Source organism: Lynx canadensis, chromosome F2, assembly GCF_007474595.2.
Source record: "Lynx canadensis isolate LIC74 chromosome F2, mLynCan4.pri.v2, whole genome shotgun sequence".
Taxonomy (NCBI): Eukaryota; Metazoa; Chordata; class Mammalia; order Carnivora; family Felidae; genus Lynx; species Lynx canadensis.
In genome coordinates, this window is record NC_044320.2 from 30773144 (window position 1) to 30800710 (window position 27567).

Below are 27567 nucleotides of genomic sequence, written 5' to 3' on the forward strand. Positions count from 1 at the left end.
CTGAGGAAAGGATTTTTAATGACCAATTGTATTAAAAATGCTAGCAAAGTGAACTTCCCACATAACTGGCCCTAGAGCCTCTCAACTCCCTTCAAATAAACTTGGCCTCCAATATGGTGAAGCAGAGTGAAGTAATCACCCTCTCATGATGCATGTTTTCCTCAAAGGAATGAGTAAATTAATTCTCAGTGAGCTGGCTAAAAATGCGATCAGTCGTTCATTCACCAATCAGTCAACCAGCCAGTCCAACATCAGAGCAGTTCCCGCAACTCTGAGGCTAGTGGAACATCAGAAGGTAGAGTTGAGTTGTTCCTTGTATCTCCATTAAGTCACCTAAGGCCTCTGAGCCCTATTTCTTAAACCATAAAATAGAGTCAATACCCTGCATGTAGGGTTGGCATAAGAATCAAGTCAGACAATGTCTATGAAGGCTTTTTGTAAACACTAAATCACCAAATGTAACATTATTTATTTGCTTACACATTATTTATTGTTCATTATCTCATTTCTAATGCCATCGTACCTTCTCATGCTGGCTTTTTGGCCAGTACTTTACCTAGAGTCAGACACTGAGAATGGCAGTATAGTCAAATAATTTTATGATTCAAATTGGGAGTCTCCTACTTTATAATCTATCAGGTCTTGCGGTCAGCAACTTGTAAGCTTAAAACTGACATCTTAGATGTTTCTAAAATATTAAAACTTGAAGTAGCCATCATAGTCTGTGAACATGTTTTTAAAACCAGTAGGGAAAATATAAGGACAATCAAATTTGTTACAAATTTTTTCTGAACCTGGATGATATGACACATCAAGATGGATTTCACAGTTATACATCTACAGAGGAATGTTGAGAGATAAGATGAAAGTAGCCCTCCTTATTAATCACACATTGTATATTTGACTTCTGCCTCCCTCCTCAGCCTTTAAATCAACTACATCTGGTTTTTGCTACTTAAATGTGCCATTATCGTTTGTATTAAAAGGCAGTTACTCCTACAGAAAGCAGCCCCACTTAATTAAAAAATAATTAACTAGAGTTCTATTCATGTTACTCATCACAGCAGCCCAAATAAGAATTTTAGTATAGGTTTTTTACATATTTTTACAGTAGGGTCAGCAGAATTTGGAGACTGTGATGAATGCTTACATAAAGCAGTTATTTTGCTTTGCTGGTGTTACCTTTTACAGTTAAAAAAAAAAAGCATAGTAGTACAGAATAGAGAGATAGGAGCTAACATAGATAGAGTCACAAAGCAGCTGATCCTTGATGTAGTCACTATATGCCAGAGGGTGTCCTCCTTTATTGGAGACTGAAACACATAACTGTATTACACCCAGAGCAAGTTGAGCTCTGGGAAATAACTCCCACTAACCAACTGCATAAGAAGTTGGTGTATAGGGATGCCTACTAGCTCAGTTGGTAGAGGACCTACCTCTTGATCTTGGGGTTGTGAGTTCAAGCCCCACGTTGGGCATAGAGGCTACTTAAAATAAACAAACAACCAAAAAACTGATGTATAATTATCACAGAGATCTATATTGAAGCTCACTGCTGAGTGAGTTCTCTCTCAGTAGAGAAATCTACATAGGAAACCAAGTTATTATTTGAGCTTTCTTGATAAGCAGAGAATTTGACATTGAATAAATTCAGTAGTCTAAATCACTGCTACTCAAGGAAGTTGTCGTTTTGCAAACAAGTTAAGAAGCTTGCTCCAGAATTCCAGAATGTAAATTAAACCATTACAGCATCACTTTCTTCATTGAGAAAGTCTTGCTCCTATATTTATATGCACATACACACATACACGTAGTAATAGTGTGCTTAGCAACGTAGGTAATTTGCTTTCTGACACAGTTTCCTCATTTCACGTCACACTGTTCACAAACAGATCTCATATAGGTAATTCTTCTGTGGACCACACTTTTAGAAGCACTGGTCTTTGCCTGAATTAGAATTACATTGGGAGGCGTGTAAAATACATAGTTGTCTAGTATATACCCATGAAAATTCTGACTCAGTGTTCTGTTGTCTTGTACCTTCATCTGCATTTAAAAAATGCTTCCCATGTAGCTTTGATAAACATACAAGGTTGAGGAACTACACAATAATATGCAGAGTAATTAAATAGTACTTAGCTGAATAGGTTAGAGATTGAGAACATGGGTTTTGGCGTTGGGAGTTGAGTTATTGTTTTTCTTGGGAAAATTGCTGTGGATTTTGTAGGCCTCAATAGTCTAACCTATAAAGCAGCTATAACAATACATACCATATAAACTTGTAAGGTTTAAGTGCTGTTATAAAAAGAAAGTACTTAGTTCAATACCTACCACATAGTAGACAATCGATAAATGTCAGCTGTAAATGGCAGGTAATCACCTCCATGATGAAGATTTACCTGCCATTTTTGAGAGTATATTCATTCATAATTTCCAAAAAGAGAGTTAAAGGATGTTATCAGGAAAAGGAAAACATGATGCAGAATCCAAGACAACAGATGCCTGATACTCCGACCTACCTTTCCACTACCTTTCCATTGTTGTTCAAATATGTTAGTTCAATTGGAATAAAGCCAAGGTTAGATGTGGCTTCGTTTAGACCTTACATTTTGTCAAGATAGTTTCTGGATAGCTATTCTAACCTATCAATGTTATATTTGTTTTATAATAAATGTTTGTAAGTTGAATTTTTTTCCCTCTACTTCTAATTTTGGGAATAAAGGATGAAGGGGAGTTACTTTATATTGACCAAGAACATAGTCAGAATTTATTAATAAGAATAAGAGTTTTGATTCTAACCTTTCATTTTCTCTATCTTGGGGCAGATTTATGTTTGATAAATAGAAATAAGCAAGAGACGGTGTTAGAAAGTGAACTGCCAGAGTTGCACAAAGGGGAATTTAGGTTTAGACTTTGTTTATTACATGACAATAATATTACTATGGATTATAAAATAGTGGATGCATTATGGTTCACTAAATCAGTAAAAATCACGTAGCTGTTAATGATTTGGAACCCGGCTTATGAAGAACAACTTGGCAGAGCTATCAAGTGGTTAAGAGTGTTGGTATGAAAGTTAAGGACTTCAGCGTTCAAATCCAAGTCTGGCTGTTTTTGTGGTGTGTGGCCTTGGACCTGACTTCTCTGGGATGCAGTTTCCCCATATGTGTAATTGGGTAATAAAATGTAGTCACCACACAGTGGTGGGGGAGAATTAAGTGCACTGACAGGGAGGTGCAGGCCTCTTCTGTGTTTTTCAAGCGTGGTTATACTTAGCTTTATTCTCTCAGGTGTCTAACAACCTCCCTCAGAGTGTCACTTAGGAATTCCCCCTGACCCCTGTGGTATAATTTACTTTACAACCATTGTATTCCCTAAGATGGCACCATAGAGGACTAAATGTTACCCAAGGCAAGAAGGGCAAATGCTGCTTTATAGCTTATACTTTCAGTGCTTTTCTGCTTTTTAAATTTTTTTTAGCTTTCAAAGGAGCACTGAGAATGGTTTTAGCTCATTCCGTGGCTCTGCAGCTCATTTTGTATACTGTTGCCTATACTTGACTTAAAAGCTTGTGTTTGGGGCACCCACCCTCCTCCCACTGCTTGTGTAATTCCCCTAACCCAGCATGGTCTTTTACTTTTCATTACATGAATGAAAGCAGGAGGCTGAGTTTTTCTGAGACCGGTGGTCAATGTGGTCTATTGAAAGACCAGAGAACCAATATTTAGATTTAAATGATCATGCTAAGGCTGCTGCATTCTTGCTGGGTGACCTTGGGCTCATCATTGACCTTGTCTGATTCTGTTTCCTCAGCCATAAATAAAAGCAAACCAAAACAAATCACACAAAACAATGAGGCCATCTGTACCTCACTCACATCTTTGCAGTAAGGATTGAAGGAGTTGTAGAAAATAAGAAAGCACTATCCAAGTGCAAATTTTCATTATGATTGTGAGGATTATATATATGTATCAGTATATAAGGAGTTTGTTAGCAACTGGGTCCCTGTGTGCTCTGCTCCCATTTCCCAACTCCCAGAAATGCAGAGGATCCCTGCCAGATGGCTGATTTGCCAGCTGTGTCTTGTTTTGTCATTGTAAATATTACATGCTCCAACTGAGAAGCTTTGCTTATAATGTAGTATGTTTTGTCCTTTATCTCTTGCAGATTGAGAATTACATTGTGGAAAATATGAAGTCGGAGATGGCCCAGATACAGCAGAATGCAGTCCAGAACCACACGGCCACCATGCTCGAGATAGGAACCAGCCTTCTCTCTCAGACCGCAGAACAGACCAGAAAGCTGACAGATGTTGAGACCCAGGTACACCCCTGGGCCAGAGTCGACAAACTCTTAACTGAGCAGAATTTTTTCCCCTTTAGCATACTCCATAAACACAGAGCACATTTCAACCACTGAGATTGGGGAAACATACACATTTTTGTTTATTGGTAATAACAACAATGACTGCCTGACATGCTATGCATGTTTCTTTTGATTTAATGAAGGTTGGTAGAGGTAGCTTTGTGTGTGTTTGCAAAAACAGGACTGGCAAAGGACTTAATCAGCATTTAAATTCAAATAAACACTGCAGCTACCAACTATGATATGATATGTGTCAAACAAAATAACCATTTGGGTCAAATTGGTGCCTTTGATGTACATTTTTGACCTGTCTTGTTTCGCCTCTGATAATACACTAGCCATATGGCACCTGCAGAGTATTAATGCGTTCAGTAGATACACAGGAAAACCAAAATTAACTTAGCAGCAATGTGTAGTTATATATATATATATATATATATATATATATATATATAGTGCCATGGACAACAACATACTTCTTTATGTACAATCATACTTATTTCAGTACAGATCAGTAAAATGCCCTTTAGTCAGCACTGTCACAAACCTACTATTACAGTTCAGTGAAAATCTTTTTGATGATTTGAAGATGATTTCTTGGTCCCATTTTAACCATGGAAGTAGTTGTTCCCATTACTATTCTGAAATCCAGGGGATGATTCTATCCTAGTGTAGTTGATTTCTGGAATTGAAGCTGAAATAAATTCTTAAAAGATAAACTGAGGCACATTGAATTGTCAAGAGTTTATTTGGGCATACATCAATTGAAATTGAGCAGCGTTTAGCTAAAAGTGGTTAGGAACATTCCACTGTGGGAGCTACAGGAAAGGTTGTAACAGAGAAGATGTGGAAGCAAATCAAGGAAATTATTTGATTGATGAGAGCCCAAGCAGTGGCCTTATTTCAGGAAGCCTAGCTGGCTGTTTGTGATTGGTTGTTCTCAATTTTCATTTTCTTCGATTCAGATGCACTGACTCTGGCTTAGGCTTTGATTTACTTAATGTAGGTTACTGAGGCATTAGAGCCACCTCAGTCTAATAGTCTCCTTATTTAATTATTTTAACAATATAAATTTAAAAATAAGATGCAACCTTATTTCCATTTTATTTTGTTTCTGTTAATGACATCACAGATCATATAATGATATTTAAAGATAAATAACAATGACAATTTATCTGGATGGAGCATTATATGTTATACAAACAGCTTTCCCATGTACAAATAATATTTATGAAAACCATTCAAAGCAGACAAGAGGTCAGAAATTTTGAGCAATTTTTTCACACTGATACAGCTAGTGAGTTGAATCGGCACTCTCATTCCTTTCCTTTTTTTATCTCTCTGGATTAGTAGTACTAATAATTAAACTAATTAAATAAGAACTTAAATGTGGATTACATTGGAGCAGTAAACCACATAGGCTTTGGAAAGTATTTTTTGCTGCACACTATTATCAGATAACTACAGGGGATGGGGAAGGGGAAGCTACATGTTATAACTAAAAAGTATGAGACTTTATATAATCATTTATTATCATACTAAACAAGTATGGCGATCTATGAACATTGGCTTCTTATGGTATAAATAATATGAGAGTATTTTCTCTTGCTTTTTTTTTTTAGAACAGAATACTCATCTTCTCCTACAAAGCATTCTGTATATTCAGAAACTGAAACAACACAACCATACTTGACACAACCATACTTGAGTGAATATTTGAAATTTTTATACATTTGTGAGTTTTAATGACTTACATGGCAGTGTTTTATTTTTTTCCATCCCCCAAATACTTTTGAGTTATTTTTACTCATTTTCTACCTAGAAGTTGGAGTTGTGGTGGTGGTGGGGGGGGGGGAGTCCCATTGTCAGCATCTTAATGTACAAATTGTACATTAGATTTTAAGAGATAAAAACTTGTTCTGCATCCTTAAGGCTAAAAAATATGTACTTTATGGAAAATAGTACAGAAAATTTGTAGGAAAAAAACGGCCTTACAGGGAACAGCTAAAACTAAAGAGTCGTTAAAGGCCAAGTTATTAGTTACTACAAGAAGAATTTCAAGATAGCTAAAACCTGCAAAATATCTTAAAAATCACAAATCTATCAGAACTTGTGATGAGAGACAGGTAGAGAAGGAAGACAGTAGCTCAGACCAACTATGTTCTACCTTAAGAAGTAAATCCTGGGAGTTCTTTTCATTTGCATTTTGTTTATTTTTTTAAATTTATTAATTTATTTATTTTGTGAGAGAGGAAACATGAGTGGGGGAGGGATAGAGAGAGAATCCCAAGCAGGCTTCATGGTGTCAGTGCACAGCCAGACCCACAAACTGTGAGATCTTGACCCGAGCAGGAGTTGAACACTTAACTGACTGAGCCAACTGGGTACCCCTTCATATTCATTTTAATGTCTTCTAATTGTGCTAATGTAAAGCTGTTTTCATGTGAATGTGTACACATGTGGTGCTCTGTTGAACCTTTGCAACAGGCCTTGTTTGTTCTACTTAGACATAGCCATTCAAGTGCACTCAAGTACAGATGCAGGGGCAAGTTTGCAGAATGAATCCTAAATTGTTTCTTAATCTAAATGCATTCTATTCTTTAATAATCAGCATTTATAAACGAATAGACCCTTTGGGCTATCCAAGTATGCTCCTACGTTTTTGTTCCATGTTAATTCTCCTTTGTTTCACATTGGTAAGTGCTACTTTTCCTACACTGACTTCAGGTTCTCAATTATTTTAGGAACTTATATCAATGGTTTTGCAACATATTTTAGTGTTCTAACTTTTACATGATAATGGTATAAAGACAAGTAACTTACTGCTTTCTAGTCCGCTGTCTAGACCTTCCAGAACTTAACAAAAGGTGGCAGAAACATGGTTTTACTGTAATGGCAATTAAAAATACTTATGTGTTTAACAAGCACCGTAATCAGAAAAGAAATAGATAATGAGCACGTCTAAATGACCCTGCTAGCCACAGTGGTGAGAATCAGGTGCCAACACCATGCCCGTACCTTCCTCTTCAGCCTAGCTTGTGGTGTTTTTATCACTGTGTTATCAGTTTGTACCAATATCTCCTTTACTTCCAGTTCCTCTTTCCAAGTGTGCACTATGAAGGAGTTAGTTTCAGACATTATTCATGTCCCTTCCTGTAGTGGAAGTCTATTTCTAACTTCTCCCACGGGCCTATTTTGATTAGAGGTACACTAATAGACAAACTGTATTAGCATTCACCTCTCTTAATAGGTGTTTGGCTCTGTTCTAAGCAATTTTACACATATTAGCTACTTAATAATTAAAAAAAAAAATCCTGTGGGGTAGGTACCACCATCATCCCTTATATGTAAGTGATGAATCACTAAACTGTATTCCTGAAATCATTATTACAATATATGTAAACTAAATTTAAAAATTAAATTTAAATAAAATAGAATTTAAATAAATTTAAATAAAATTTAAAAATTAGAAAAAAATATAGTAAAGATGTGGGAACTGAAATCCAGAGAGGTGAAGAAACTTGTCCTGAGTGAAACAACTAGTGGTAAATGTTAGAGCAAAAATTTTACCCCAGGAAATCTGGCATCACAGTCTACATGCCTTACTGGCTCCCTTTGTGTCTATTCTGCCTCTCTCAAGGTTCCTTTCTCTCTTTAAGGTTGTAGAAACTAAATGGGCCCAAGCAGAGGGTAAGATGGAAATCAGAAAAGACGAAAGTAATGTGAACCTAATAGTAGCAGCTGAAAGTTTTCTATAAATGATAAGGATACTGCTGCTGTTGCTGTTCTGCTGCTGCTGATGGCACTACCAATTATTGCCATTTTGCCATGTGCCTGCACATTGTCTCATGTGATCCTAGAATCCAGTGTTATCCTTGCCATTTGCTGGCTGTGTAACTAACTATAGGGCAGTTCCTTAGACACTTAGCCTATGTTTCCTCTAATTTCCAATTATTTATATAGGAACCATAGTCTTAGGAATGGAATTTAACCAAATTTTAAAAGGTATATTTTGAGTGTCTTCTTTTTTTTTTTTTTTTTTTAAATTTTTTTTTCAACGTTTATTTATTTTTGGGACAGAGAGAGACAGAGCATGAACAGGGGAGGGGCAGAGAGAGAGGGAGACACAGAATCGGAAACAGGCTCCAGGCTCTGAGCCATCAGCCCAGAGCCTGATGCGGGGCTCAAACTCACGGACTGCGAGATCGTGACCTGGCTGAAGTCGGACGCTTAACCGACTGCGCCACCCAGGCACCCCCTTGAGTGTCTTCTTAATGCAAGAGGTTTTAATAGGTACTGTATAGAATACAATAAGTAAAGCAATCCTTATCCTCAGGTAGCTTAATTGAGTTAATGTGGCAAAACTTGTCTAAACCATTTCTTCCTTAACTTTCCATCAAATAAGTTAGCTATGAAGCCATTTCTTATTGCCATAAAAATGCATCTTTCCAGTCTCCTACTGTGGGGGTTTCATTGACCAATGACCCCAGCTGCTGTACTCTGAAATCCATCACTATGTTGATGCAGAAGGCACAATTCCCAGTGACACGTTGTAGTAGCAATACTTAGTCAGACCTGCCCCTGGGAGCTGTTGGACTCCACTGACACATGACTTTGGCTAAGGGCTCTCCCTCAGCCTTGCTGAACTTTCTCACAGCTTCCCTGGAGGCCAAGATTTCCACTCAATCTTCTTTCCTTCCCTTTCTTCTTCACTGTGATTAGACCTGCATCCTAGTCAGAAGGTGCTCCTAGACACCTCTGTCTTCTTCCCAACTTTCCTTTACAGGCATTCCCCCTAATAAATTTCTTATATGTGTAATCTCATTTTGTCATCTGCTTGTCAGAGGTCATACACCTGTTGTTTGGACTTCAGTTGTACAATTGCAAGTTTAAGCCAGTTCAGGAACAGATTAGTCAATGAGCATCAGTCTCTAGACAGAAATAGGTTTGAGAAGGCAGCTCTCAAAGTTGAGCCACTGGATCTCTTCAATTTGAAGAGAGATAGTTGAATAAATATTTAACCTTGGCCTAGTTAAAATGGCAGTAAAATGAATTTGCTAATGGGTCATCCAAGAAAAATACCCTGGTAATTAACTTTCTCACAAGGTCTGGAAAAAGTATTTGATAACCCATTTGAAGAGGTCTCAGTGAACTATGACCCACAGGTCAAATTTGAATTGCCAGCTCCTTTTATAAATAAAGTTTTTATTGAATACAGCTACACTCATTCATGTATATGTTGTGTATGGATGCTTTCCCAATAAATTTGAGTTGAGTAGTTGTACCAGAAACCATATAGCCCACCAATATATTTATTATCTGTCCCTTTATAGAAAAAGCTGGCCACCCCTTGTACTAGGATACAAATTTCTAGAGAGCAAGGATTTTCTCTGTCTTGTTCACTGCTCTTTTTATAACATCACTTGGTACATAGTAGGTTCTCAATAAATGCTTGTCAAATGATTATATTAACTAATACTAGTCCCTTAATTTCTGTAGATTTCGGCCCAGTGCTCCTAAAATCAAAGGTAGTGTCATAAAGATTATATGTTGATTATTCTTTATACCCATAAATAGCTGATGGGTCAGAATAGGACTTTGAATAGAAGCACTCTACTGCAAAGTTACTCTGACCAACTAAGAACATTGGATGACAGCATTTTCTGTATACTCTAAGAAGCATGAGAAATTTGGCCACTTTCCTGCTTCATAGTGCTAGTTTAGTGTTGGAGTGGGGAGAGGAGAGAAATCAGATATCATTAGCCATGACAAGCAGAAGATGTCGATGTCATGGTGATTTGAAAGAAACAATTTCAATAGCCATGAGTCTATTGACTGAGGGAAGGTACCTTTCTTAGCCAGAGTGAAGCTGCTTGTGTACAGCTACATGAGCCTGTAGGAAAGAAGTCAGACTCCGGAGACAAACTACCTGGGTTCCATTCTGACTCCTCTGTGCATTAGCTCTGTAATATATGCACTGTCTGTACTAAACTCCATAACCCAATGAGATTTTCCTTGTGCTATTTATATATAATATAAATAAAATATAAAATATTACAGATAACAATTAGATAGTATTAATTCAGTAACATTATCATGACTAAGAGTAACAGTAACTCTCTAAGATTAGCTAATTTTCACCTTCAAATTTCCTCGATTGTTCTACAAAAATTTTCATAGGTGTTTTATTTTTTTTTAAGATGTAATATAGTCCCTTTTAATTTGGAGCACTCTTTTGATTTTTTTTTTCTTCAGGTTTTTAAGACACCGGGCCCATTGTTTTTGTAGAGTGTCCCATATTCTGAACTTCTCTGAGTATTTCTTTGTGATGCATTTTAACTTATTCATTCTGCACGGTTCCTTTAAACTGGAAGTTAAGTCTAAAGGCTCAATCAGATTGAGTTGAACACTGTGGTGGGAGTTCTTTGTAGAATTACTCACCACTCCCTATTATCTGGAAGCACAAATGCCAACTTGCCGCGCTCTCAGCGATGCTATTTTAACTCAGGGTAGAAGCATCCATGTCTCGCCATCTTAGTTGTCTACTTTCCCTTTGGAAAGTAGCAGATAACCTGGAGGGGGTACTTTGTCACACTGCCTACTATTGACCAAATAAATTCTTTCACCAAGTTTTAAAATGGTGATCTTCTGATTCCTTGAACACATAGCAGCCTTTATTCCATTGTAAAAATCTAATTATCAAGACATCATATTTTGTGTTACATTTTTCATTTGAAAAACAAAATTAAAGTAAAAAGAAGTATAAACTACAAACAAAGCTGATTTCAAAGCTAACATGCTAAGAAGGAAATGTTCTTTTGTGGGAGATTTTCCTTTTAAGCAAGATCAGAGGCACTCTTAAAAGTATTAAAGGGAAGCTGGCTGAAATTCTCTAACTCACTTTGGTTGCAAAACTAGTAATTTTTATTTAAAAATTTTTATTTTTCAATGAAAGAACTAACATTTTAGAGTTTATAACTTCTCAGTTTCAAATCTTATGTCTTACATAAGGAAGATACCCTTCCTTCCTTCCTTCCTTCCTTCCTTCCTTCCTTCCTTCCCTCCCTCCCTCCCTCCCTCCCTCCCTCCCTCCCTCCCTCCTTCCTTCCTTCCTTCCTTCCTTCCTTCCTTCCTTCCTTCCTTCCTTCCTTTCCTTCCTTCCTTCCTTCCTTCCTTCCTTCCTTCCTTCCTTCCTTCCTTCTAGATGTACATTGGAATATGTTTAGGCTAAACAAAATGAAATGTCTTAGTCATTTTAATGGAACACTTAGATTATTGCTAAGCCGCAAGTTTCACAGACACATGGCAAGAAAGTAGCCAATTTATCATAGTTTCTTGTACAATTCTCATGGTAGCTCATTTTTGAACTGTAGGCCTGTGTTAATACATCAGTGGAGAGAATTGAAATAAAGTGGTTATTTGGTCAAAGTGATGGGAAAATAAGAGAAGGGATTGGCATTTGTTCTCAGGAGTGACCTGAGATGACCTGACACCTAGCCTGGACTAAGTGAGATTTGAGATCTATCTCTCTCCTTCTCTTATATTCAGATGCTTCTTTAGATTTAGATTTTAGATTGTTATCATTGAAGGCCCACTTAACATTCACATGGCCTGCTACCCTCTCCCTGACAATGACCCAGCTTGAAAAATAACTCACTGTCCATTGTCTAGTATATCATCCAACAAATAGCTCTGACTGTGCCAGTATGCCACCCATGCTGGGCACTGGCAGTTTGGAGGGCTCCAGATGGAGTAGTCCTGTCTCTGTGTAACTGACATCCTCCTGGGGGTAGAGAAACAGCAAATGAGCGAACAGAAGATAATTTCCAATAGTGATGATTTTATAAAGCCAGTAAAACAAGGGTGACTTGATGGAGGATGATGGGGAGTTATATTTCAAACAGTTGCCAGGAAGGGCCTCCATAAGGAAGAATTGATTGATAAGAAATCAGCCATGCATCTGGGATATGGTGGGCAACTGCAAATGCAAAGGCCCTGAGGTAGCAATGAATTTGGCATGTTGGGGTGGCAAGAAGAAGGACAATGTGGTTAGAGCATAATAAAACAAGAAAGGGAATGGCAGGATGAGATCTGAGAAGTAAGTAGTGTTCTGATCACATAGGACCATGTGGGCCAGGCTAAGAACTTTGGAATTTATTCACATTGCAAAGAGAAGCAATTAACAGATTTAACATTGGTGATGACATAAGGTGACTTACGTTTTTAAAAAGATCATTCTGGTGTTATGTAGCAAACTGACTGGAGGTAGGACAAAGTGGAGAAAAATTAGGAACTGTTATAGTCTCCAGACTTAAGTATAGACAGCTTCATTTTTAATTTTATGTTTTTTTTTAATTTTTTTTCAACGTTTTTTATTTATTTTTGGGACAGAGAGAGACAGAGCATGAACGGGGGAGGGACAGAGAGAGAGGGAGACACAGAATCGGAAACAGGCTCCAGGCTCCGAGCCATCAGCCCAGAGCCTGACGCAGGGCTCGAACTCACGGACCGCGAGATCGTGACCTGGCTGAAGTCGGACGCTCAACCGACTGCGCCACCCAGGCGCCCCTCATTTTTCATTTTAAATAGCTCAATTCTCTTCTCAGTGTTCTCTCAATATATATATTATAATATATAATATATTATAGTAATACTATACTGTATATAATAATATATTATATAGTATATTATTATATATTGTATACTATATATTATAATATATAATTATATGGTTATATAATTATATAATATATTATATAATATATCATATAATATATTATATATTATATTATAATATATTATAATAATAATACTATACTGTGTCTAATAATTAGTGTAGTTTAGTATAATAATATATAGTATAGTATTACTATATTATATAAATTATATATAAATTATATAATTATTACTATACTATATATAGTATAGTATTAATATAATACTATACATAGTATTATAGTATTATTACTATACTATATATAGTATTATATATAATTATATGTATAATATTATATATTATATATTAATTCTAGTTAATAAACAAAAAACTTGCATAGAAAAAAAATATGTTTACCAGTTCAAAATTAAATTGTGTGTATCCCCAATCCTTACATTCTCTACCATTCTCTCCTCTGGGCTGCTTTGAACTCTGTCCTCAAATCCCAGTTCCTCTTGCTCCTGTTTTTCCTCAAATGAAGTGACTCAGTAGAGGAAAATATTTTTTTTTTAACTCTAAAACACTCCATAAGTATTGATTAATAGTGGTAACTTTTAGGTTGGCTTTCAGATCTATATTTATGACAATTTTATGAATGAATCATAGAAACTTCAAACTTTTTGTTGTTTATTTATTTTTGAGAGAGAGAGAGAGAGAGCGCAAGTGGAGGAGGTGCAGAGAGAGGACGGGACAGAGGATCCAAAGTGAGCTTCATGCTGACAGCAGCGAGCCCAACTAGGCTTGGACTCATGAACGTCGAGAACATGACCTGAGCCAAAGTTGGTTGCTCGATCGACTGAGCCACCAAGGTGCCCTGAAACTTCGAACTTTTTTAAAGCACAAATGCCCCATCTTGCTATTTTCTTGCCCACTCCTTCACCATCCAACACGTCACCCCTCCCCCATCATGGGACTGAGACCTAGGTGAGGAGAGTGGGATCAAGTCATGCAAAATGAAATAACACATGTGCTGAGGCAGATCCTGTCTTTATTTTAAAATTATACTATGTTCAGCATGGATATTTTTGCACTAATTTTGATCTTTCAAAATGTTGCATTAAAATATTATCTTGATTACTGAATTTCTTGACATCTGCTTCAATTTTACAACTGAGAAAATTGCCTCTCTCATCTCTCCCTAGTTCTTGTCCTCCTCTCTTGCAAATCCATCCCCTTCCCCCACAACCTCTCATAGCCCAAGTCTAACCCTGGTCGTATCAGTATATTTTGAAAAGGTTATGTGCATCTGATGTAATCCCAGGTTTAGACCTGCTACAGAAAAGGAGGAAAGCTCTAATAGTGTCATTTTTAGAGGAGGACCTATAGATTGATATTGATCCTCCAAAAGGATTTCCAGGTCCCTTTCAAAAAGTAATTCTTGGGGCGCCTGGGTGGCGCAGTCGGTTAAGCGTCCGACTTCAGCCAGGTCACGATCTCGCGGTCCGTGAGTTCGAGCCCCGCGTCAGGCTCCGGGCTGATGGCTCGGAGCCTGGAGCCTGTTTCCGATTCTGTGTCTCCCTCTCACTCTGCCCCTCCCCCGTTCATGCTCTGTCTCTCTCTGTCCCAAAAATAAATAAACATTGAAAAAAAAAAAATTTAAAAAAAAAAAAAAAAAAGTAATTCTTTTTTTTTTTAAGGTTTTTTTTTTTTTTTTTTTTTTTTTTTAATTCTGAGAGACAGAGAGAGAGAGAGAGAGAGAGAGCACAAGTTGGTGAGGGGGAGAGAGAGAGAGGGAAAGAGAGAATCTCAAGCAGTCTCCATGCTGTTAGTGCAGAGCCCGACATGGTACTTGAACCCACAAACCTCCACAAACTGTGAGATCATAACCTGAGCCGAAACCAAGACCTGCGTGCTTACCCAACTGAGCCACCCAGTAAGAAAACTGTGATGGTTTTAAATTTTCAAATGACATAGGAAGCTTTTAAGCTAATTATACTTTTTTTTTCCTTGCTTTGTTTACCACCCTTAGAGAAGACTCAGGTAGAAGGGGTGGACACAACAGAGATAGGGAGGAATAAAGACAGTGGCACAGTTTGAAGGCATCTTATAGGATTGAAGTGTGTGATGTGTTTTTTTGGAGAATGAACCCAAAGCCTTTGGGCTTATGACTCACAGACTCATGTTATATTAAAGCCTGACTAGCAACATGAGTCTTGATGATTCAAGATAAGTTGAACATTTATATTTTCTAGAGTACCCAGTGTAGTGCAGTTGAAAAGAATACTACAGTCTGTCTTCAGTGCAATCTGGGTTCCTGGTCCCTTCATTTGCTCAGATGAAGACCCAAGATGGTTTAACTAAACCTCTTAGTGTTCTGTGTAGAACATTAAAATTAGAGTCACACTATCTGGGTTCAGAACTCAGTCCTTCCCTTGGTTCCTGCGTCAGTTTTGGCCTCTCTCTGAACCTTAATTTCCTCATTTATAAAGTGATGGTAGCAATTCTTCCTTAGTGTGTTATGTGCCCATGTCCATAAAATGACATGATATCTGGAAGGGTTGGCATGACCTAATATGATAGTTATTCAATAACTTTGTAGTCATTAATCTGTCTAAACTATGTCAAGAGCTGTTTACACATTTATAATTAATTTTTTTAAGGTAAGGGATCGAAGCAGGCAAATTTTACTTGCCTATTAGCTATTAATTGTTGTACACAATATCTAAGACTTTATAATAATTCTCATCATATAAATATTGGAGGCAAGCAGCACAATAGAATAATATCCTAGGGATTCAGGACATGAACATTTATATATGAACATGGATTTAACAATTCAATTTTCTTATTCAACTGCAACCTCAGTCTCGAATGAATACAATAATTAGGACACATTGTAAAACATTAATTAGTAGAATGTAGACCATTTAATTAATTATTCTGGAAGAAGTATCATTTTAAAAGGAAACACAGCTAAATGAAAAACTAAAACTTCTTTTCAGTCTTTGTGATTGAAGTTTGAAATGTTTTTATCTTTTATCTTTTATCTTGAGGTACTAAATCAAACTTCTCGGCTTGAAATACAACTGCTAGAGAATTCATTATCAACATACAAGCTAGAGAAGCAGCTTCTTCAACAGACAAATGAAATCTTAAAGATTCATGAGAAAAACAGGTGAGGATTGTTGTATTCCAAATATTTACAGGTGTACTTATTTTTATCCTTCACCTTTCTGTCAACACTTAAAAAAAAAGATTGAGGGGTTTGCAAAAATGGAAATATAGAGGCAATATAAGAAGAATAATACTGTTGCTTACACTCTTGAAACATTTGCTTTTTATAACTTTTAGCACTAATTTATCTAATGTTTAGTTGTGCAAATTCTACCATATCCACAAAAATTGATTCTATGATTGAATTCAGTGACACAAAATAGTGACAGTTTTCAGCAGGATGAAATCTGTAGCAGTAGAGGAAAAAAGTAGTCTCTGAAACTCTATAACTTGAATTGTCACTCTATCTGCCCTTAAACTTTCACAAAACTACAAGATTGTTGAATTCAGAGATCTTGCACTAGAGAGAAGCAGATTTTATTTTTCCCAGAAAATTATTTACGTGTAAAGCTAATTTAAGAGTTGCTCACCACCACCCCCCGGCCTTTTCCCCATTTAAAGTTATTTACTCTGGATATAATAATGTATTTAGTCTTATAGATGTGTTTTATAAACTGTGAATCATCTCAGGTAAGTGAAATGGGACTTAAAGATCACCCCAGAGGTGGGATGGCATATAGACTATATCATTTTGAAGTTATTGGCATTCATGATGGATAATTCAATCAAAGCAATGACCTCTGTGGGACAAATGCATTGCTTGTTAAGTGGCTTCTGGATATTTGAATGGCTTGAAGACGTTTCAGTTTTTGTCCATTATATTGGGTTTAAAACCATTGTGTTGCTAGAAACTAGTTCAATACCTTGTGTCATTAGAACTAGAGTTTCCATCATGTTTCTCACCAGAAAGTTACCTACGAGGACTGCTGGTTCTCTTACTTTACAGATGAGGGGATAGACTTAGTGGAAGTGAGTGATTTGTTCAAGGTTACACAGCTTTCTGGTGGCACAGCTGGGAATGTAATTCAGGTTTCTTTCTTCCTAGCCTTGCTCTTTCCACTGTAGCACATGGTCTTTCAATACCACTATCTGCAGCCTTGAAAGATTCCCTAACTATACACTAAAAGTAGCCCTTAGTGACAACAATTACGGTGGAACTTATACATGAAGAAGATAAACCTGGCTGTTGATTTAGAGTCTGAAAGGGGTCATGCATACTCTATGACTTGTATTTCTAACTTTTACATTTATTTATCTTTGTACTGTGTCACGGGGTAAACTGTATAACTATAAATAAACTTGACAGGACTTGACCCTGAACTGGTTGCATAATGAAATGTTTTGGAATTGAAAATCCTGCTGAAAAGTACCATTTATTCTCCTGCTGTTTCACAGTAACCAGACATATACATGTAGCAGGTATATTTTACTTCAACCATCCCTTGGTTTTAGGGTCCCACCATGCTTTAACTTGGTTGCTAAAAGTGAACCCCCTTATACTCATGTATTTCAATATGCTACTGTGAAAGCTTTGTCTAGGAATGGATAAGTAAAATGAAGTTTTTACCTTATTTTTCAGTTGTTTTTATAATTATGTAAATAACAGACCCTTAATGTAGAAAAAGGAGAAAGTACACAAAATAAAATGAAAAACCACAATCCTGACACATTGAGAAAGCTGCATATGTTGCTATATGTTATATAAAAACATATATTTTTTGTGGAAAGCTGTGTCATGCTATACACACTGTTTTTCAGCCTGCTTTCTTTGGAAACAGATATCTTTTCTCATGAATAAATATTCATCTAATATCATTCTTAATAATCGCATGGTATTTCGTTTTAAGGTGTAACCTAGGGTGCTTTCAGTCTCTCACTAAGTATGTTACCATATGTGATTTATCTTTTAAAAAGTTGTCAGTATGAATCTACATTCTTCAGTTCTTCCCCTGCTGATATGTGTGTTATCTCTTGGTCCGCATCTGACACTTGAGCTGTCAGGATACCATAAAAAAACCCGGGAGGACTAAAAGGCCTCACTCTTAACTACAAAAACAACTGCTGTCCCCTAAGTGTCACTGTACTCAGCTCTCTCTCTCTCTCCCTCTCCCTCTCTCTAGGTGGCTCTGCCTCTTTCTCTTTCCCTCTTTTCTTCTCATATTCATTCTTTCTTTTCCTTTTTCTTCTTCTTTTTCTTTTCTTCTTCTTTTTCTTTTTTCTTAAATATATCCCTTCTATATTATTTCCAAATCATTTTGGGTTTTTTGTTTTTCCATCATAATTCTTGATATGGCACGTAGTATCATTTCCTACTATGGAATTCTCACCATGAAATTGTCTGTTGAAGGGAACCTGCTTACAAGCTGTTCTCTCTATTCCATTGGTAAAGCTGAGTCAAGGTTCAAGCACTTGAAAGACCTCTGCTTCAGGCCAAGCAAAAGAGGCTTGTCCTGGGCCACAGCCTCTCAGAGAAGGCTCCTTATCCCCAGCACATAACTGCCTTCTGCTGATGGATTTTTTTTTCCCTTATTAAATTCTAATTTCTAAGGAAAATTCAGGCCTTCTTATATTACAAATCACAACACTTATTGCTAGTGATGGTTTTTTCAGAGTTGTAACAATTCCTTTTTCCAGAAATATAACTATTTCACAATGAATTCAGGGATTTAGGTTTTAACTTGAAATTTCTCTGTGCTCATGCCTGAAAAAACTTACATGCATCCTTTCCTCCTACTCTGCACTCCTCTCTCTCTCTCTCTCTCTCTCTCTCTCTTTGACACTCAAGTATAGCATTACTTCACTTGTGGTTCCTGAGGGCATTTTTCTATCAGTGTGCCCTATCTCCTGACATTGCTGTATCTCTGTAGTAATCTGTGTCTTCGTGTTGAAGGGTCAAATGTGTTTAGCGGAGGGTTGGTGGAATATTTGTTCTTAAACCAGGTATAGTCTTCTATGAACCACTTAAAGTAAAATGTGCTTTACTTTATTTAAAAAAAATATCCTTTTGTGATGTACAGCATACTTCCCCTGTTGTGTTTATTGTTATTGTTTATTTCCCTATGTGAAATGAAATTATAGGAACTCTGCTCAGCACTTTCTAGAGCAACAAAGAATTACTACCCGCCCCCCAACACCATTTAAGTGGATTGAAGGTCAAAGTCATACGTGAAGCTGTTTATATATTTTTAAAGAAGCTTATTGATTATCCCTACCTATTCCTTAAATAAATCTTAATCCTCCAAATGTAGCAAAAAGCTATTTCTACATTTAGGCATGTCTGAAATGTAGGAACAACATACCTTTAGTTGGCCAGGTCTGGTTTGGATCAGCTAATACACTTTGCAAAGGGGATTATCTAAATTAAGCTTTGCTTCCTCCCCATGGAATGTCAGGGGTTGTGTCTGGGTGTGTGACTTACCAGCTTTGAGTGTGATGGGGCCTCAGCTGCCAAGTCGGTGAGCTGGCCCTTATGAGGGTCCACCACTTCTTTGGCAGAACAAGGAGGAATATTTTATGGACGGGATTATACTACACAATCATGCTGAGAGGTCCTGCTGATTTACATCCTGACAAATTAAATGCATCACTTGTAGGGTTGAAAAAGGATTTTGGGGCTCATTAGATTCACTTCTTTATCCACTAAATGGCCAAAGGCACAAAGCAAGAATAGGATTAGCAACATTTGCTCTACTGTTTGTTTTCCTAACAGTCTAGTAGGGGGTGACTCCAAAAAGCTTCCAGTTTGCTTTCTTTAGGAATTTTTTTTCTTTTGTTGGATGCTATCCTAATCTTACAATGGTTTTGTTCCTTACCTCAAGGAAAGAGCATTTGGAAGTAAGAGATGAGTAATTGGCCCATGTAATTGAAATTATCAACCAAGAACCCAAGAAATTATTAATGTTTACCTTGCACATAGAGGGCTGGATCACAAAGTGGAACATGTAATTGTCAACTTTTATTAGATTCCTCTAGTATATTTCCTGTCAAGTCAACTCAAGACCATAGAAAAGAGAGATGGATGGGGAAAGATATCATAGTTCAAATCCTTAGAGCTGAACCAAATATGTAACTGAATATTTTGATCTAAAAGTTTGGTAAACTGATTGGGTTTCAAGACACCTGTCCATCTCTGTCTTAACCCCAACTTTTTCCAAGGTGGGAGCAGAGCCAGGCAAAAAATTATTCCAGAAGAAATTATTCTGCCTGACCAGGAGGGTACACAGGAAGGGAAAGGAGCATCTTATGTACACAAATATGCAGTACTGGGGCTTTCCTGATACTTGTGTTGAATATATAGAGTGAATATTAGGGAAATTTCTGGTAACACCCATCCAGTGACGTGAAACTACACATGTGATGGACACTCCAAGATAATTTTATCAAAACTATCTGCTACCTATCTAATATCAGGCGAACATCTGTGCCAGGTGCTTTACCTACATTACTGCTAATCCACCAACTAATTCTGCAGAGTATCTATTATTATTTCTATTTTATATAGAAAGGGAAGTTCACAAAGGTCAGGTTTACTTGTCCATGACCAAACAGCTAGTTTATGGCAAAATTAGGGTTCAAGTCCATAATGATTTCCTGTCTTAAATATTATAAAAATATTTTTTCAACATGATGCAGCCTCAAGACTAATTGATGTGGCTGTCAAGTATCCTCTTAATACAAACAGATATAAGTTTAAAGAAAGGGGTAAGCCAGTTGTTTTTGGCCTATTCCTATATAGATCATTATTTACTCCTGCTAATACTGGAGTAGGAAATATAAAGTATTTATTTTACCTTGGGAATTCACTGAACTGATTTGACAAGCCTCATCTATCTTCTAGCTGGAATTTATGGGAAGTTACTAAGTTAACTAATTTTAAGTGATTGAAATGTGTGTACTTTCAAGATACTAAATTATATCTTACAAACAAATTACTGTCATGGCATAATAAAATATTGATTTTAATCCTGAAGATGCTTAAAGAAATGAAAAGTTAAGTCACAGTCTTTAAATTAAAGCCATCTTCCATTTGATAAGTTCTTTACAAAATACTAAGGTAAAATCCTGCTAACTTCTAGCATTAGATTAGGCTGAATTATATTAGTTGTGTATAGTAAGGATCAATAAAAAGCATTTCAATTTATATTACTCTGTTCTGTACCTTGTAAATGGAATACCTACAGATTGATTGAATGGAACATTTTTTTCCTCCACTCCCGTTTTTTTTTTTATTTTATTTTTTATTTTTCTTTTAATTTACATCCAAATTAGTTAGCATATAGTGCAACAATGATTTCAGGAGTAGATTCCTTAATGCCCCTTACCCATTTAGCCCATCCCTCCTCCCACAACCCCTCCAGTAACCCTCAGTTTGTTCTCCATATTTATGAATCTCTTTTGTTTTGTCCCCTCCCTGTTTTTATATTATTTTTGTTTCCCTTCCCTTATGTTCATCTGCTTTGTCTCTTAAAGTCCTCATATGAGTGAAGTGACATGATTTTTGTCTTTCTCTAATTTCACTTAGCATAATACCCTCCAGTTCCATCCACGTAGTTGCAAATGGCAAAATTTCATTCTTTTTGATTGCCTAGTAATCTCCATTGTATATATACACCACATCTTCTTTATTCATTCATCCATCGATGGACATTTGGGCTCTTTCCATACTTTGGCTATCGTTGATAGTGCTGCTATAAACATGGGGGTGCATGTGTCCCTTCGAAACAGCACACCTGTATCCCTTGGATAAATGCCTAGTAGTGCAATTGCTGTGTTCTATTTTTAGTTTTTTGAGGAACCTCCATACTGTTTTCCAGAGTGGCTGCACCAGCTTGCATTCCCACCAGCAATGCAAAAGAGATCCTCTTTCTCCACATCCTCACCAACATCTGTTGTTGCCTGAGTTGTTAATGTTAGCCATTCTGACAGGTGTGAGGTGGTATCTCATTGTGGTTTTGATTTGTATTTCCCTGATGATGAGTGATGTTGAGCATTTTTTCATGTGTCAGCCATCTGGATGTCTTCCTTGGAGAGGTGTCTATTCATGTATTTAGAAAATGAATTTAATGGCATATAGCATTTTTAAAAACTTCAATTTCATTAATTTTAGGATTTTAGAGTGAAATCGAATTCAGAATCAAACTGAAAATCCAAGGGTAATCTTAATTTTTTCCTTTCCCTGATTCCTCGCAACTCACAGTGACTGTTGATGCTGTCAGTCCCATCCCCTAAATATTTTTTTCTTCATCTATCTTGTTCATTTTATTGCCACTGACTGTGTCTTAAGTCCAACTCCCATTATTTTTTGTCTCGGTCATTGCAGTGACCTCTGTGCTTTAAGCCTTATGTCTCTCAAATTGATCATACAGAGTTCTGCCAAAGTCTTCTTTCTAAAATGCAAGTCAGATGATTTTTCACTCTTTTTAGGTCCCCAACACTAATTCAGCCCAACTTTTTAATCTCTATATAGCATCTACCTAATCCCATATTGATTCTCTGTAACTAACTGAAGAGAGTTCAAGTTTTTTAGCACTGAACACAGTCCATGATCATTATTATCCTAATTTTGTAGCCTTACTTATTCAAATCTTATATTTTAGAAAGTATGGTCGGATGGCTGAAAACATGAACTCTGAGGCCAGACTGCCTAGGTTTTGTTTTTCCATTTTTGTATTATAACCGACTCTGCCACATACTATTTCTGTGACTTTGGGCAAGTTACTTAAACTCATTGTACTTTGGTTTCCTAATTTCTAACACTGGGATGATGATAATAATAGCACATGGAATTGATGTGAGGATTAATTGAGTTAATGCATATAAAGCACTGAGAAGTGCCAGACACACATAACAAGTGTTTAATCATGCAAGTTGTCAGTATCACACTGTAAGTCTTGAAGTTATTTCATCTGATGTTTTGATTTGTCTGAAATGCTCTGTAGTTCTTTATTCAACTCACAAACTCCCGTTCACCCTTCAAAACTCAGTGCAGATGTTAACTTCCCTAAGAACCCTTCTCTGATTCTACCTGATATATTCAGTCATTACAACTTGTATGATAACACTGTACATTGTTTTCCCCCATGATTTCACTTAACCCATCACACTGTAATATGTGTGTATATGTGTGCTTGTATGTGTGTGTGTGTGTGTATGTGTGTGTGTGTGTGTGTGTGTGTATGTATATCTGTCTCTCTACTATTGGGCTGTGACCTTCTGGAACACAGAGATTATATTTTATTTATCTTTGTCTTCATGCTCCCAGGCACAATTCTCTACACGTTGTATATGTAGTATTAAGTGCTTTTTGAACGTTGAATGAATGATGAACTGGCAAATGTCCCGGTAGTTCTATCCCAACAAATGTCATTTATCTCTGTACACACACATACACACACACAGACACACACAAAACAAAAACTAAAAAATATTTTTGATGGAAAACACAAACCACCTAGTTTATATTAAATATTGTAAATACATTAACAGTCCTTAACATAAATAAAATAGAGATGGTGTTTACACTGCTACTCTGCATCCTCAAAAGCCCACTGCACGGCTCCCAAGGTTATCAGTCCACATTTTGACGTTTGCTAATTCAGCCCAAGTTTTAAATATCTTTTTTTAAATGTTTATTTACTTTTTGAGAGATACAGACCATGAGCAGGGGAAGGGCAGAGAGAGAGGGAGACACAGAATCTGAAGCAGGCTCCAGGCTCTGAGCTGTCAGCACAGAGCCCAATATGGGGCTCAAGCTCACAAACTGTGAGATAATGACCTGAGCCAAAGTCAGATGCTTAGCTGACTGAGCCACCCAAGTGCCCTCCAAGTTTTAAATTTTTAGATAACATCTTGCCAGACCATTCTAGACTCATGACTTTTTAACACATCTCTCTGATTAATAAAAAAGTAACACAGATTTGATCTAAACATTAAATTATATACAAAAGTATACAGTTAAAAGCCAAGCCTCTCTAATTCCATACTTCTCCACCATTACCACTTACTGCAGAGAATCATCAGTAACAGATTAAGTTGGGGACTTTTTCTTCCAGACTTTTTCTATGAATATACTAGGATATACATGTGTGAATATTTATTGTGTGTTTACACAGACACACACTCATATCCAGTCACACACATGCATAAATACGTACTGAAATGATGAATACATATGTGTATAGATTGTAACTACTTTTTAAATGCTGGGTTTATTTCTACTTTATAAAAATTTATCATGGATATATTACACATATAACTATATACACATGTCTCTCATTCCTAGGTATAGATACACTATAATTTAAAATTTATTAGAATTTTTATGTGATTATTTAAAATTTTCATACATATTGACAAATTATCTCCAAATTTTATATTCTCCCCAAGTGTGCATGGGCTTTCTAATTTCCCAAGCCTTGCTAACCACTTTATTAATCTTGCCTACTTGAAAAGTTAGGTTGTACACCTTTTCATGTTTATTGACCACTTGCATTTCTTCTTCTATGACTAGCGTATTCATGTATGTTTCCCTTTTTTTCTATTTCATTGTTTATCTTTGTTTGATTAACCCATGCAAGCCCTTCAATGGATATTAAAACTTTGTCATATATGTGGCAAAGATGTGTTTCTGTGGTTTGTCACTTATTGGGCATTTTTTTATAGAAGTATTCCATTTTTATATTTTACAGTGTATCCATTTGTATTTTTATCTTGCTTTCTGACTTCCACACATATTTAGTTTATTTTTATTTACCCCAAATAAAAAAAAATATTTGCCAATGTTTACTTGTAGTAATCTATGATTCTGCTCCACATTTGAATTACACCAACATTTGGCTTTATATTTTAAGAGAAAATGTGCTGTATTCAAGTTAAAAATTTAAAGTATAAATTTAACCTGTACTCACTGTACTCTTGTTTGGAAGGGGAAAAAATTGATCTTTAAAACCCATATTTGCAACACATGTTGACACCTTACATATTAAAAACAATTAAAAAATGGAAACATCTGTGAGCAGTTTCAGACAGATAAAAATGAGAAGGTTTCTATATTTTCAACATCTTCCTCCTTGTTTTAGGACTATCTTTACACACATTGAGCTTAGGCAACTGTCACCACTGTGAATTCATTGGCTGCTATGTTAAGAACTCTATTGTGGGAAACAATTTGAAAGGGAGAGCTTTTTCTGTGAAAGTTTCAAGATGTGTTCAATGATCTGAAATATTTCCAATAAGACATGTTGGAGGAGGCCGACTGTGGAAATGGAAAGAAGTCAACCAAAATCTTCAAATAAAGTTTTGTATATACTCAATTAGAACCTTTTACTGAAGTTCAAGACCTAGATTATTTTGTTTATTTTATTCTTCATTAAAGTGCACCTCTGCCTTAAACTAGAAGTTAAGTGCCAAAATTTTATGCATGTGTCTTCTCAAAGTGCTTCTAGAAAGATGGGAAACAGGAAGTACTGAAAATCCTGTGAGAAACTCTGTCTTCAGATTTCTAGCTCTATTTGTATAGATTTAGGTACACAGTTTCGTAAATTGTTGTTTCGTGGAACACGCATCCTAAAACATGTGTCATGATAAAAACTGTTTATTTAATCTAGGCTTCCCCAAAACTTGACAGAGGGATTCTTAACAAGTGAACACCTGATAAAAACATACTGAATGCACTCTGCACTCTAGAACACAGTGTACTGGAGTGTAGATTCAGCATCCACGTTTCAGATTATGCCTTTGTGTGTAAACTAAACTCGTTGCCCCAGGCCATCATCAGGGAGAATTATAACTACTTTGGCTATTTAATTTTAAGACACTAGAGCTGTAATGTTGTCCTTCACATCAGCCTTCATTTATAGAGGTCTCTGTATCTAGCTGAAGTGACCTCTCCCAACTGATACGGAGAGGGAAAATGTAAGAGAACCAGTAAAAGTCTTCAGGACAAAACTGGATAAAATTAAATTTAATGGCAAAGTGGTTAAGGCAGAGTGGTGTTTAAGAAAATCTCAGTTCAGATTTAAAAAAAACTGGCTTGACAAAGAAACTTTGTTTTTATGCATGTAAAAGATTGGTAGGTTGAAATATTGTGAAAGACAAGCTCGCAGAATAACCAGATGGAGCTAAGGAGATGTTAAAGTAATGCCTTGATTCCTGATAAAATATAAATGGGTGGAAGAAGTATGTATATTAGATATATTTGATTATACCAAATCAAAGTGGAGCGACTCTCATGCTAGTGTTCATAGCACTGGGATGTCGTGGGCACATTTCTAGTCTGACAAGTTATAAGACATGGCTTTTTATCTTGGTTCTGACACCACAAGAGCACAATTTTTGGATAAGATATTTAGATTCATACTAACTGGGACTTGTAATATCTACTAAGTCTGAATCTCTATATTGCTTTAAGAATCAAAGGAGAAGGGTTTTAAAGTGCTACACAGTTATAATGGTATATTACAAGAATGTGATTAATAAATAGAGATGGCATGTGAATTTTTCTGGCAAGAAAGTTTTGGATTCAAACCAGTTTGGAATGATGAGAAGAAGGGGCTGACTTCCCAAGTAAATAACTAATGGATGAGAAGTATCAAAGGAAAGAGAATAGGGTTTTTTTGGAAGCCAAATGTGAAGAGAAGATGGAAGTAAGGGATGAGCAGTGTCAGAGAAAACGGAAGGGCCAAGAGGAGATCAGTCTTGCCTGAAGAAGTCTAAAAAGTTATAATTAACATAAAGGATATACTTAATAAAATTAGTAATTCCTACAGTGTAAAAGTTGCTAAAGGAACTCCAAGTGAAGAAATGAGATGAGAAAATGGCTGGAAGAGATGGTGAACTGAAGCAATGTGACATGTTTCCAGTTTGCCTGTAGTTTCATGCATATTATTTTTTCCTGCATATATTCCATTCCAAATCCTGTGAGGTGTCTGTGATGCAGAACAGGGTTCCTACTTCTGTGAGCAGTTCCATCTATACTTTGCATAAATATCTATTTTAAGATGACAGGCTATGTTGATTTCTTTTGATACCTGGTAGTCATGGTGCAGTAAAGGTTGTTCAGTGAATTGTGAAAATTAATGTTTTGTTTTTTTTTTTCCAACGTGTTAAGTGGATATTCTTTTTACTCAGAAAATTCAGGCCTTTTCTTCCATAAACCTGTGCCCAGAGTTGTTTCCTTTGGCAACAGGAATTCTTTGATCAACTTTAAATTCTCAGCTCCTTCCGAATTATCCTGAAAAACAAAACAAATAAACAAACAAAATTCCTTTACTGACATTTCAGTTAGTAACCATCTTTAAGTATATATTCTCTTAAATAGGGAGCACATCAAAAGAAGTAGACAAACATTGAAACATTGGTGTAAAACTCCCCCCCCCAAAATAACATTATGTCTGACATGGAAGTTTCTTATAGCTGCTGTTGTTTTATTTGAT

At 36.3% G+C, this 27567-nt stretch overlaps 1 protein-coding gene across 3 annotated transcripts in view; it reads left to right on the forward strand.

Moving 5' to 3' along the window:
• ANGPT1 (angiopoietin 1) overlaps positions 1-27567 on the forward strand; it is a 242426-nt gene that overhangs the window by 138589 nt on the left and 76270 nt on the right. For all 3 annotated transcript variants that reach the window (XM_030304347.1, XM_030304345.1, XM_030304346.1), the window contains exons 2-3: positions 4168-4323; positions 16075-16196. In XM_030304347.1, the coding sequence (XP_030160207.1) occupies positions 4168-4323; positions 16075-16196 (278 nt within the window). The remainder of the gene's footprint in view (positions 1-4167; positions 4324-16074; positions 16197-27567) is intronic.